The sequence below is a fragment of the Garra rufa genome, chromosome 20 (assembly GCF_049309525.1).
Source record: "Garra rufa chromosome 20, GarRuf1.0, whole genome shotgun sequence".
Taxonomy (NCBI): Eukaryota; Metazoa; Chordata; class Actinopteri; order Cypriniformes; family Cyprinidae; genus Garra; species Garra rufa.
In genome coordinates this window covers 27,699,888-27,714,094 of record NC_133380.1, presented here as the reverse complement: position 1 = coordinate 27,714,094, position 14,207 = coordinate 27,699,888, and the positions used below count along the sequence as shown (strand labels likewise).

The following is a 14,207-nucleotide window of genomic DNA, read 5'->3' as shown; positions in this document are numbered from 1 at the left end:
TCTCAAACAAAACAAAATAAAAATAATAAGCTATTATTATTATTATTGTTATTGTTATTGTTATTATTATTTATTCATTTTGTTTGAGAAACGAAAAAACGAAAATTAAGCTAGATTTTTTTTTTGGATTTTTGTTTGTGGGTAAACAAATGAGCTTATTGCTTTAATAGTGTTTAGTGTTTTGCAAAATATATATTAATTTATATATATTAAGTTGTACGTTTTCATAAAGTAAAACGGTTACCACACAATAAAAATATTAAAATCTAAAATATATATTAATTTATATATATTAAGTTGTACGTTTTCATAAAGTAAAATCATTAACTGCCTTCCGCTGTAAAAAGTAGTCCCTAACTGCTGCAGCTGTGTTTACGTTGCTAAGGGTGGTTGCTAAGGGGGTTCAATGATACACAAAACCTTACACTTAACCTTAGGATGTTGCTTAAGGTAAACCTTCTTAAGTGCGACCTTAGCAGGTGCTGTCCATGGTGGAGGTGCTGAAAACGTTGATATCGATGCCTCGATGATCGATTGTGCACTCTTTCCTTCACAACGGTATAGGTATTGAGTATTGAGAAAACAATGTTTTTTTATAAAGAAGCGTTTTAGAAATAGTACAAACTGTATTTATCGATGGAGAGAGGATGCGTACAAATACCACTCATCATCTTTTATATAGGTGATATATATATGATGATGCGTGGTATTTGTACGCGTTCTCTCTCCATTGAAGTTAATGGGAAGGATTGGCTTATCATATGCACGCAAAATTTGACTTTGGAGTATGCATTAAACGCTATTGCGCTCCGCGGACGGCGCTGTCTTCGATTTAAAACAAGTACTCGCTGTCTCGCTGCCATAGCTATAAAGTTTGTGTAAACTCATCTTTCTTCATATAGACTCCTAAGCCTTTTCTGTCAAATGGTTCGCCAGCTGATGTGGCTTAGGATAGTAATTAAAAAAGCTAACAACCATTAGTGTATGGAAACTTTATTAATGAAAACACTTCCATACACTGGGTGTAGGCTATAACAACTTAAGTATTTTATGTGTAAAATTTTAAAGTAAAGTAAAAATGTAAATTTAGTACTAAATCAGATTTTATATTAAATGTTCATATAAAATTTTCTAGGTGTAATTAAACTGCGATGTAAAAAAGCTTTTTGCGTGGTGGCCACTAGCGGTATGAACCTTCAGCAGCGATAAGGTGTAGCTAAGAGCGCTCCAGACCAACCTTACGTTTGACTTACAGAAGGTATACTTAACTAAGAAGGTTTCGGAAAACACGTATTAACGATAAGGTACTTCTTAAGGTACAACTTAAGAATGACGTAGCGTTAAGGTGGTAAACATACTCTTTTCAATACCGTTAAACCTAAATTCAAAACATAATACAAACTGAATAAGACAGCAATTTGCTACATCTGAGTAATAACATATTGAAATGTATTGAAAATCTAAAAAATGGGTGAGGCAATTAAATGAATGAAGCCTAGTCTTTAATGCTTTACCTAAACCTTTAATGCTGTTAAACACTTTATTTTTATATATTTTCCAGCAATCAAGATGATTTTCAACTGGTCCGCAAGTTAGGCAGAGGAAAGTACAGCGAAGTGTTTGAAGCAATCAACATTACAAACAATGAGAAAGTAGTGGTGAAAATCCTAAAGGTAAGAACAGTTCCTCCTGATTCTGTGGTTGGAAAAAAATGGGCAATGCAAGTAACAAAATGAAGACATTTGAAGCCATGCTTATCTTATTTGTCAAATATTAATGTTGCATATTGGTCCACCTGTCCAGAATTATTTATGCCATTAAAGATTATATGTGACCCTGGAACAGAACAAAACCAGTCATAAAGGTCAATTTTGAAATTGAGATTTATACATCAGTTTTCCATTGATGTGTGGTTTGTTAGGATAGGACAATATTTGGCCGAGATGCAACGATTTGAAAATGTGGAATCGGAGGGTGCAAAAAATCTAAATATTGAGAAAATCACCTTTAAAGTTGTCCAAATGAAGTTCTTAGCAATGCATATTACTAATCAAAAATTAAGTTTTGATATATTTATGGTAGGAAGTTTACAAAACATCTTAATGAAGCATGATCTTTACTTAATATCCTAATGATTTTGGCATAAAAGAAAAAGCTATAATTTTGACATACAGTGTATTTGTTACAAACGGGAGGGCGGAGATGAGAATGAGGATCCAAATGCAAGGCTTTATTATGAAGATCGTGGTCGAACAGACAGGGTCGAAATCACCAGCAAACAGCAACAATAAAGATAATCCAAGAGAGTAGTCCAATAAAAACAGGCGTGGGTCAAAATCCAAGTGGGCAGTCCAAAGTGACAACAGAAAACAAAAGATGAAACAAAACAAGGAACAAGGCTAAACTATGACTAAGACTGAAACTGGAAAACAAGACAGGAATTAACTAGGAAACTGGGAACAAGGGAAAACGCTTGGTAAAGTTCGCAACAGCAAATCAATACTTCGCAGAGTGTGTGTGTCCTGAGCTTGTATTTATGGTAGACAAACAGTAAATAACCAGCGAAGCAGCAGAGGAAGCAGCAACAGTCAGTGAGGGGCAAGGCAGAGGAGGCAGACAGAGCAAGGAGAGAAGTAGAGAGTTCGTAGGAGTACGCTGCCTCCATAGCCGTGACTGGGCAGACAGGAACTTCAGGAACGGCTGTCGTGGTAGTATCAGAGACGACAGGGAGCCTAGGCGGTGTAGGCAGAGCATGGAATCTTGGCGGAGCAGGCAGAGCAAGGAGTCTTGGCGGCGCAGGCAGAGCAAGGAGACTAGGCGGAGCAGACAGAGCGTGAAGCCTTGGCGGAGCGAGCAGAGCGTGAAGCCTTGGTGGTGCAGGCAGAGCATGAAGCCTTGGCGGCGCTGGCAGAGCAAGGAGTTCCGCTATGCACGCCACCTCCGAAAGAGGTATAGGCGCAGCGGACATGTGGGCAGATGAGGCCTCCAGAGCAAACTTGTTGACAGACTCATGGGCAGAAGAGGCCTCTGAGGCGCAGTGTGCAGCCCAAACACTCAAAATGGCGATAGCCATAACAGGTAACGCAGTTGGCAGTGGAGTGGGCGTGAGGCTTGGGAGTGACGGCTTGGGTGAGACATGACATGGCTCTGGATGCTCAGGTGAGTCCTTGCTTGACATTGAAGTTTCAGCAGTGACTTGACTTGGCGTGGCTGGCACCGTTGTGACTGGACTTGACCAGGCTGGAGCAGCTGTGACTGGATATGGCTCTGAAGGAACAGCTGCTGTGACGTAACTTGACCTTGCAGGAACAGCAGCTGTGACGTGACCTGACTTGGCAGAGGCAGCAGCTGTGATGTGGCTTGACTTTACAGGAACAGCAGACATGACATGAACAGACTGTGGCTGGACTGATGCGATGCTAACGAGCGTTGGCTTGGCAGACGTGACGCTAGCAGTCGCTGGCTTAGCAGACATGGCGTTAGCAGATGCTGGCTTGGTTGATGTGGCGTTAGCAGGTGCTGGCTTGGCTGATGTGGCTTTGACAATCACAGGCTTGGCTGTTTGTGCTGACCGCAGTAGTGGGTCCTCCAAGTTTGATATTAGCCTCTGATAGGCCCTGGAAGGGTGAGGGTCTGATGCTGTAGCCACCATGTTGACGACAGACTCCGGTATGGCGGCCATCTTGCGTGCAAGCTTGGGCGTGGCGGCCATCTTGGGTGCAGGCTCGGACGTGGTGGCCATCTTAGCAGCAGGCTCTGGCGTGGCGACCATCTTTGCAGCAGGCTCTGGTGTGGCGGCCATCTTGCGAGAGGACTTGGGCGTGGCAGCCATCTTGGGCAGTGGTTCTGGAGATACAGCCATCTTGTGAGAAGACTTGGGCGTGGCGGTAGCCATCTTGTGAGCAGGCTCAGGAAAGGCGGCCATATTGTGAGCAGGGTCTGGAAGAGCGGCCATTTTGGGTGCAGACTCAGGAAAGGCGGCCATCTTATGAACGGACTCAGGAGGGACAGCCATCAGGTGAACAGGCTTGGGGATGGCGGCCACCTTGTGAACGGGCCCTGGGGTGGCAGCCATCTTGCGAGAGAACTTGGGCATGGTAGTCCTCTTGTGAGCTGGGTCCAATAGGGCGGCCATCTTGAACGCAGACTCAGGAAGAATAGTCATCCTGTGAGCAGGTTCTGGAAAGGCAGCCGTCTTGTGAACAGGCTCAGGAAAGGCAGCCATCTTGTGAGCAGGGTCTGGAAGAGCAGCCATCTGGTGAAGGGGCTCTGGGCTGGCAGACATCTTGTGCGGTGGCTCTGGGCTAGCAGACATCTTGTGCTGTGGCTCTGGGCTAGCAGACATCTTGTGCTGTGGCTCTGGGCTAGCAGACATCTTGTGCTGTGGCTCAGGGCTAGCAGACATCTTGTGCTGTGGCTCAGGGCTAGCAGACATCTTGTGCTGTGGCTCAGGGCTAGCAGACATCTTGTGCTGTGGCTCAGGACTAGCAGACATCTTGTGCTGTGGCTCAGGACTAGCCTTTACTGTGGGATCATTGTCCTCCTTTGTGACTCCCACAGTAAAAGGAGAGTCATTTAACAGCAACGCATAATCTATCAGATCTTTCAGTGAGCATTGAAATTCCCCTCCGGGTAGCCAAGATCTTGTGGGTTCATTGAGTCCAAAACGAAATAAGTCTTTGAGCCAAACTTCATCATAAAATGGTAATTTAAGTGACAACTCACAGAATCGGTGGACATATTCCTTAATAGGGAGATTTCCTTGTCGGAGGAGCAGAAGCTGGTCGACTGGGTTCATGTTGGTGCTGGTGGAGGAACAAAGCCGCTGGATCCGGGTGTGGCGAAGTATTCTGTTACAAACGGGAGGGCGGAGATGAGAAAGAGGATCCAAATGCAAGGCTTTATTATGAAGATCGTGGTCGAACAGACAGGGTCGAAATCACCAGCAAACAGCAACAATAAAGATAATCCAAGAGAGTAGTCCAATAAAAACAGGCGTGGGTCAAAATCCAAGTGGGCAGTCCAAAGTGACAACAGAAAACAAAAGATGAAACAAAACAAGGAACAAGGCTAAACTATGACTAAGACTGAAACTGGAAAACAAGACAGGAATTAACTGGGAACAAGGGAAACCGCTTGGTAAAGTTCACAACAGCAAATCAATACTTCGCAGAGTGTGTGTGTCCTGAGCTTGTATTTATGGTAGACAAACAGGAAATAACCAGCGAAGCAGCAGAGGAAGCAGCAACAGTCAGTGAGGGGCAAGGCTCCCTCTGCTGGCCTGGTGTAACAGTATTATTGACTATTACTACAAATATACCTGTGCTACTTAGGACTGGTTTTGTGGTCCAGGGTTACATATTGTTATTAACACAAATGGCTCACAAGAGGTGTCAAGAGGTTATATCCACTAATAAGCAGATATTTTTTATGTTTTTTTTTTTTCAATCTCTTTTTTTAGCCTGTAAAGAAGAAGAAGATAAAGCGTGAAATAAAGATACTTGAGAACCTTCGCGGAGGTCCAAATATCATTACCCTTCTAGACATCGTCAAAGACCCAGTGGTCAGTATTCAGAACACTTGATGGTTGTGATATTCATAATGCAAAAATAACAATCAAATTACACTTGAGTGTATTTGTTTTGTTCTCATGTTGTCTAAGAAAATAAAACCCTTTTTTACACATTGCAGTCCAGAACACCTGCCTTAGTTTTTGAACATGTGAACAACACAGACTTTAAGGTAAAAATGTTAAACTCAATCTCTCAAATATTATAAAAAAAAAAAAAAAACTCTTGTGTAATTAGTTCCATCTTTGCTCTGTTTTTATCAGCAACTGTATCAGACACTGACAGACTATGACATTCGCTTCTACATGTATGAGATTCTGAAGGTGAGAATTATATGGCCTAAAATGCTTTTAAAAAGTTGAATGAGATTATTATTTGCATTTTACATTTTAAAATATGCAAGAAATCACACACACGCATTAGATAATTCACATTTGAAATCAGTTATTTAATATTTTGTATTGTAGTTCCTTTAAATCATTTTGATTCCTGTAATAGCTTCAGAGGTTTTGATATGATGTTTTTGTATGTCTCTAGGCTTTGGATTTCTGTCACAGTATGGGTATTATGCACAGAGATGTCAAACCACACAACATCATGATTGATCACGAGCACAGAAAGGTAATCAGTGTTAAATTAAAAAATAAACCATGTCAACAGCTTAATATTCACATAAGAAACAACAACACATTGTTGTTTGGAGATGAAAATATGTTAGAACCAATTATTAAGTAGGGGTGGGACGATACAGGTTACTCACGATTCAATTCTGTGACGATATGTGGCCCACGATATCGATAATATCACGATTCGCGATATCTACGATATTCAATATATTGGAAGAAATTTCATCAACGATATATCACGATATATGTGACTGAAAAAGAAAAAAATACCCATAATAAGGAAATCTTAAGCATTTATTAATGCCAACATTTTCAACACTGTGCAAAGAAATATGCATTTGCATAATAACTCACTGCCTCCTGGTCTTAAATGTAAACGCTGTACAGCTTGACAGATAAAAGTGCCTGAATATTAAAAAAACAACATGAACATTAACTAACATGTGTAAACCGTGATACTGAAACGTCAGTAGTAAGTTACTGTAAAGTGCTTTATGTTAACCTGGACAGTGGTCACATCAAGGCATATTCTTCTTGAGGAACACTAACGCCTGTTTCACACATACTCCGTCTGCAGTGCGTATGCAGTCCGTGTGTGATGCAGAAGCAGCACGGACTCGTTTTGCTTTCACACAGAACACGTTTTATAAACAGCGTATTATTCAATGCACTTGAATGCACTTGCACACCGCTTCTGGGACGTACTGCCGGACAGCAACCGCGTGCAGTGTGAACGCTCTAATCCGTTAACATGGGTGCGGAAAAAAATACTCAACGCATACGCACTGCAGACGGAGTATGTGTGAAACATGCGTAACTGATCAGCATGCTCAACTAGCGGGTGCGTCTTTGTTTGGTTTTCGTTATTTTCCGCCATTTTTCTCACTTCTCTTTTTCTGCGCTTCTTCTCTGTTGTTGTTAGATAACTTGTGTTCTTCACTGGCCGCTGCTTCTGCCACTTTACCCCTATTTACTTGAACAGCGCCCCCCGCAAACAGAATGGTAGATATTGGGTAGTGACACTGACACTGACGACGGGTAAATTAATAATTTTGTGTTGTAATAAAATATCTATATTGGCCGTTAGTGTATCGATTATTTATTGCGACAGAGAGCACAACAATATATTGCAATATCTATTTTTTCCCACCCCTATTATTAAGTACAATAAAACTATAAAATATAGCTGCAATTAGCAATTACGGGGCCAAGCACACCAAAGGGAAAATGAGGAGCTAAGCATGGCATGGAGCAGTAGACCAACTGCAACAATGAGTAAAAGAAAGCCATTTTAAAATGACAAAAATGACAGAAAAATTATGTAGAACTGCTAGTAATATGATTTAATGGCTTATCACTTTTTTCTGTTATCAAATCGATGTGGTGTGTTTAGTGTGAGGTGATAAAGGCACACACAAAGTTTGGTGTCATTATGTCAATGCTTTGCAGAGATAAAGCCTCAGTCATTTTGGCATCAAGCCTAAAATCTGTAGCAGCACTGTATGAAAACTGTTACCAAATTGATGTGGTGTAATCAATGTGAGGTGACAAAGCCACATACACAATTTGGTGCAAATATCTCAAAGCTTTGGCATCTTTGCAACAAATTCGTTGATGTGTTAAATGAAAAAGGTTTCGTACATCGACACAAAATCCATAACTTTTTGTCTGCATGGTCTGAAGATGATCCGAGTCAAATTTGGTGAAAATCGGACCAACAGTCTAGGAGGAGTTTGAAAAAGTAGGTTTTCTACAATAATCAAAATGACGGACAAGAAGTTCGGCCAATTTTGGCATGATTGGTATCAATGTTCTCGGCATGGCCCAAGGAATATTTTGAGATCACTTTCATTACATTCGAGAACAGTTTGACTAATCAACTTGAATTCCATAACTTTTTGCCAGCATGGCCTGAAGATGATCTATTTTGATCAATTTTGGTAAAAATCAGACAAACCGTCTAGGACGAGTTTGAAAAAGCATGTTTTTCAAACAATTAAAAATAGAAAAAAAACTAAACCTTACCATTTTTGAATTTTGGTATTCATTAGACTCTGCATGAGCGAAAGATTCAGAGAAAAAAAAAAGAATTTTGATTTTGTGCCAAATGGTTCAAAAGTTAAAAGTCCAAATTTGCTATGGTGACAGTTCAGACTGTCCTCTATCAGCGTGCCAAATTTCACAACTTTGAAATATTAGAAAAATACAATTTATTGTCAAGTCAAGTCAAGTCAAGTCAAGATTATTTATACAGCGCTTTTTACAATACAAGTTGTGTCAAAGCAACCTTACAGTATTAAAATAATATAATAAAATAAAATGTCAATAATAATGCAAGAGTTCCATATTGCAACAAAGTCAAATTAGGGAGGACTCATCTGGTTCCCATGGCCTTGTGCCGGTGGCCGTTTAGGGTAGGAGTTCTTTCTTGATGATCTGTCTCTGGGGCTCATCTAGTTGACACGGTATCCGCTGACATTCGGCTGTAGGTGTTGATCCACCATCTGGTCTTGGTTTGGACTGGATCCGGGGGACTGCAGTGACCATCTGATCTGGATACGGACTGGATCTGGTGGCTATGGTGACCTGGGAATAAGAAACAAACAGACTAATATTAATGTAGATGCAAGAGTTCCAAGTTGCCACAAAATCAGATTGGAGAGGACTCATCTGGTTTTCGCTGTCTTGCGTCGATGGCCGTCTAGGTGATGAGGTCTTCACTGATGATCTGTCTTTGATGTGGTCTCTGCTGACATTCAGGGCTGTAGAGGATATCTCTGGGTGCTGATGGGCACGGACTAGATCCGGGAGACTGCAGTTACTGTCTGATCTGGATACAGGTGGCTGCGGTGACCTCGGAATAAGAAGGAAAGATACTAATATTAGCGTAGATGCCATTCTTCTTCTGATGCAACGAGTACATCAGGTGTTATAGGAAGTGTCCCTGGTTCCGGTTGACCTAAATAATGCAGCCTAACAATCCTTTAACATATATGGATTATAGAATTAAGTGTAGGCCAGGTTAAAGAGATGGGTCTTTAATCTAGATTTAAACTGACAGAGTGTGTCTGCCTCCCGAACAGTGTTAGGTAGATTGTTCCAGAGTTTGGGTGCTAAATGTGAAAAAGATCTGCCGCCCGCAGTTGATTTTTATATTCTAGGTATTATCAAATTGCCGGAGTTTTGAGAACGCAGCGGACATGAGGGACTATAATATGATAAGAGCTCGCTCAAGTACTGAGGAGCTAAACCATTCAGGGCTTTATAGGTTATTAGCAAGATTTTGAAATCTATACAATGTTTAATAGGAAGCCAGTGCAGTGTTGACAGAACCGGGCTAATATGGTCATACTTTCTGGTTCTAGTAAGAACTCTAGCTGCTGCATTTTGGACCAGCTGGAGTTTGTTTATTAAGCGTGCAGAACAACCACCCAATAAAGCATTACAATAATCTATCCTTGAGGTCATGAACGCATGGATTAACGTTTCTGCATTTGACTTCGTGAGCATAGGTCATAATTTCGATATATTTTTTAGATGAAAAAATGTGGATTGTAAGCAAAAGACAGAGCCATACTTGGAGGTTTAAGGTTTCGAAAAGCCACTTTAACAAGCCACTGAGGTGTGCAGCATGTATACAACATTTTGTAGGGGATAGATATACAGACAGTCAGACAGATGTCAAATGACTGTTGAATGCTGTCATGTTTCAGTTGCGCCTCATTGATTGGGGACTGGCTGAATTCTATCACCCAGGACAGGAGTACAACATCAGAGTGGCCTCTCGCTACTTTAAAGGACCAGAACTACTGATAGATTACCAGGTCAGACTTAACACCTATGCATACATAGATGTCCAGCTGAAAAAAGAGTTTGTGAAATATAGTTTAAGTTGGTTTTACTAAAAAGGATGTATTGATTACAATATAGTCAGTCATTTAAAAACTTTAAAACTGTCCATAAAAAATCACATTGGCTTTTTAATCTAACCACTTTCATTCTGTCATTCCAGATGTATGACTACAGTCTTGATATGTGGAGCCTTGGTTGTATGCTGGCCAGTATGATCTTTAGAAAGGAGCCATTCTTCCATGGACATGATAACTATGACCAGGTAAATATATTCAGCAAATTGATAAATGGATACTTCAGTGGATAACTGAACTCTCTATGTTATAAAAGCTTCAAATAGCTTTTATAAAATGATAAGCATCACATAAAGAATAAACCTAACTTTATAGACGTTATAAGTCTTTTTAGGATAAATGGTTAAAAATTGTAATTGACATTAGTGTAGTAACTGTGTCTTTTTCAGTGTCTTTGTTATGCATATCACATGTTGATATTATTAATTATTATAATAAAATGAATTATATTTGAGTTCAAATCCAACAATCTGTAACAAATGTAGTTGTTGGTCTCTACGCTTGGGGTTAATTTAGTAATCATTGTATTGATTTCATTAATTACAGTGTTCCTTTTTTCCTATTTCTTCAAAGTTGGTGAGAATAGCTAAAGTTCTTGGAACAGAAGATCTTTATGATTGCATTGATAAATACAACATTGAACTGGAGCCTCGATTTAATGACATTCTGGGAAGGTGAGCCCTCCTTATGCCTCTTCCATTCAAAATGTGTCATTGTCTTCTTTAATTAGATGATTTACATTTACTAAATTTCAGACATTCCCGTAAGCGATGGGAGCGGTTCGTTCACAGTGAAAACCAACACTTGGTCAGTCCTGAAGCTCTTGACTTTCTGGACAAGTTGTTGCGTTACGACCATCAGACCAGACTGACTGCAAGAGAGGCCATGGAGCACCCATACTTCTGTAGTATTTAAAATATTACATTAACACAATGTCTACTGAATTACAGTAAAGAGAATTTCATTTGAGTCTATATATTAGTAAGGTAGTTGTTAAGTTTAGGTATTGGGTAGGATTAGGGATGTAGAATAAGGTTATGTAGAATAAGGCATTAATATGTGCTTAATTAGTAATAATAAATGGCTAATATTCTAGTAATAATCATGCTAATAAGCAACTAGTTAAAGGTGCAATGTGTAATATTTAAGAGGATCTCTAGACAGAAATGCAATATAGTATACATAACTATGTTTTCAGGGATGTATAAAGACCTTACTTAATGAACCATTATGTTTTTATTACCTTGGAATTATCAGTTTATATCTACATACACCGCGGGTCCCCTCACATGGAAGTCGCCGTATTGTTTCTACAGTAGCCCTGAACGGACAAACTGCTCTACAGATCGCGTTTTATCACTGTTGTTCTAGCGGAAAAACACTGACACAATGATGAACATGTAACTGTAATATTCACAATAACATCGTTTTATTTAATTATTAAGTAAATATAATTACTTAATTTACGTTTTAAAAGAAACCTCATTACTCTTTTCTGTCTAAAACGACGACATCTTAATCCCGTGTGGGCCACCGTAGCTTCTGTAAAGGGAGGGGTGAGCGGTGGACGGGAGCCGTTGGTTGCAATTCACAATCTCACCGCTAGATGCCGCAAAAATCTACACACTGCACCTTTAAGAGAATAAAGTGTTACTAGTATTTTTTTAATAATTATAAAATCTTGCCCCTTGCCTTAGACCCTGTTGTGAAAGATCAGTCTCGCATCGCAGGAACTACTGTGCCAACAACTAACAATGCAGTGAGCACTGCCACTATGATAACAGGTGAGCTACCAAGCATACCAAACTCTTTACATATATCATTATAATGATAATAATGCTAAAATGCTTTGTTCATAAAACAGACTGATTAGTGTTTGGAACTTTGGGATCAAGGAGGTTTTGTTGTTGTTTGCTTGTTTGTTTTTGAAACAAAGAAAGAAATGAATACTTTCATTTAGCAAAGTATGCATTAAAATGATCAAAAGTGCCTCAAACACAAAATGCCATAAGAACACTTTTACACATAATGTACAATTTTGGTACATAATGAATGCTGTTCTCTATGGAAGCTTGTTTCTACCACAGGATGAAAAAATTAAAAATAAATAAATAAAAAATACATAATTAAATCAAATTTTAAAAGAATTAATTTCAATATTTTTGTTAAATTTAGATAAATAAATTTGGTTTCATTCCTTTAAAATGCATGGAAAGTGATCATTAAAGTTTCATTAAACTGCATAAATAAAACATTTTATTTATTGGCAACGCAAATCTACATGAAACAATATGTCCCTAACATCTCTCTATATCTCTATGTAAATGCTTTATTAATTCTGTGTGCATTTCCATAGATAATGACACAATTTAATCAATGTTTGAATCAATTAAATATAAAATATAATAAAAGATTACAAATGCGATAAAAAAAACAGGAAATTTATGCTTATTTAAAATTAGAATTACTTCATCTTGAATAATGTAGACATGACTTTGTATCTGACAATTCTGACTTTTTTCTATCTGCAAAAATAAGAATTATGATTTTTTTCTGGCAATTCTGAGTTTAAATCTTGCAATTTTGACCCTTTTTTTCTGATTTCTTTGTTTACAACTGGCCATTCTGTTTTTTTTCCCACCATCGAATAAAAAAAATAAAATAAAGATTTATAATAAAATAGTCTGAATTATTTTATATTATTATTATTATTATTATTATTATTATTATTATTAAAGGTCAGCATTTTGAGATAAACTTAAAATTACGAGAAAGTCAAAATTGTGAAATAAAAAGTCTCAATGACCTTTGTAATCCTGTGGCTGAAGTTTCAGCATTTTTAAACTATTCATCAAAGATTTTCATCAAAGAACCCTGAAAAAAATGTACAGCAACTTTTTTTAACATTGATAATAATAAATGTTTCTTGAGCACCAAATAAGTATATTAGAATGCCAAACATTTGAGGAAAGCTAAAATAAAAAGAGCTGCTTGTGTCACTAGAGTGCATGGGATTCCCTTTTTTCCCCACATCTGTTTCACCAGGAATAGCTGCGCTTCCAGCCTCCACAGCTCTAGGGCCCCTGACTGGTTCCCCCATTCTTATGGCTCCCAGCAGCCTAAACACTCCAGTGCCTGCAGCCACGGGGGCCGCTCAGTGACGTTACCGTACCTGTCAGTCCACCAAACCTGCTGAGGATCTCTGAGACTGTTGTTAAATTGAGCTCTTCAGCACCACCACCTCTCAGTTTACCCAACAAAGCAGCATGTGTTTATCTGAAATTGAATGCACTTCATCATGAGATGTTCACCTTCATGCATTTACCTCAGGCATAAGTGCGCAGGATGTGTTTGAGAGCTTATTCAAAGAAAGAGAAACATCCTGTGTGATATTACATACATTGTCGTGCCATTAAACAGCTTAGCTTTACTTGAAAATGGATGGACTATTTGGAGCATGCGGCAGCACAGTGTTTCTATCAGCAGTCAATGAGCAAATCCTCTCTAAAGTGTGAAATGATACTGCCGTTATACAGCTATTGCCGTAGTTTGGAGTGTGTATTGGTGCTGTTTACTGTAGCTCACATCAGGTCACACCAATCGCCTTTATTTAAAACACACAGCAGTGTCTTTAGCTCCTCTCACTGTGGAAGTCCCGTGGAAATGGCAATGCTGTGGCATATTTTATTTTTTATAAATACAGCAGTCCATAACTTCTGTGTACCCACAATCCAGTAATAAAGATTCACTGCTTTATCCAGTCCTTGTATTCACTTCATTTGACTAAACCTAAATTAACCTTCATGTCTTGTTCTGGTCATTAACCTTCATGTGGTGTTCCGAGATTGCTAGGTAATGTTATTGCATAAGACTAAAATTTGCTGACTTTGCTCAGAACAACTTCTTAAAAAATGTTTTGCACTTCCCAGTAAAAAATAGCCAGACTGCAAAATAACTTTTCAAAAAAAAATAAATAAATAAAAAATTCTTCCACTTAGCACAGGTTTTGTATTTCATTTTGGTACTGATTGGTTGTAGGCCTCTGTGAACTGGACTTATGCACTTCAGTTCAAGCACCTAAGCTC

At 38.9% G+C, this 14,207-nt stretch overlaps 1 protein-coding gene across 1 annotated transcript; it reads left to right on the top strand.

Moving 5' to 3' along the window:
* Window positions 1–5,480: 5,480 nt before the first annotated feature.
* csnk2a4 (casein kinase 2, alpha 4 polypeptide) lies at window positions 5,481–13,878 on the top strand. The gene is made up of 10 exons (XM_073825587.1): window positions 5,481–5,563; window positions 5,692–5,742; window positions 5,834–5,893; window positions 6,108–6,191; window positions 9,910–10,020; window positions 10,209–10,310; window positions 10,696–10,796; window positions 10,878–11,026; window positions 11,820–11,906; window positions 13,168–13,878. The coding sequence occupies exons 3-10, from the start codon at window positions 5,876–5,878 to the stop codon at window positions 13,281–13,283; spliced, it is 768 nt and encodes a 255-aa protein (XP_073681688.1). The 5' UTR covers window positions 5,481–5,563; window positions 5,692–5,742; window positions 5,834–5,875; the 3' UTR covers window positions 13,284–13,878.
* The last annotated feature ends 329 nt before the right edge of the window (window positions 13,879–14,207 follow it).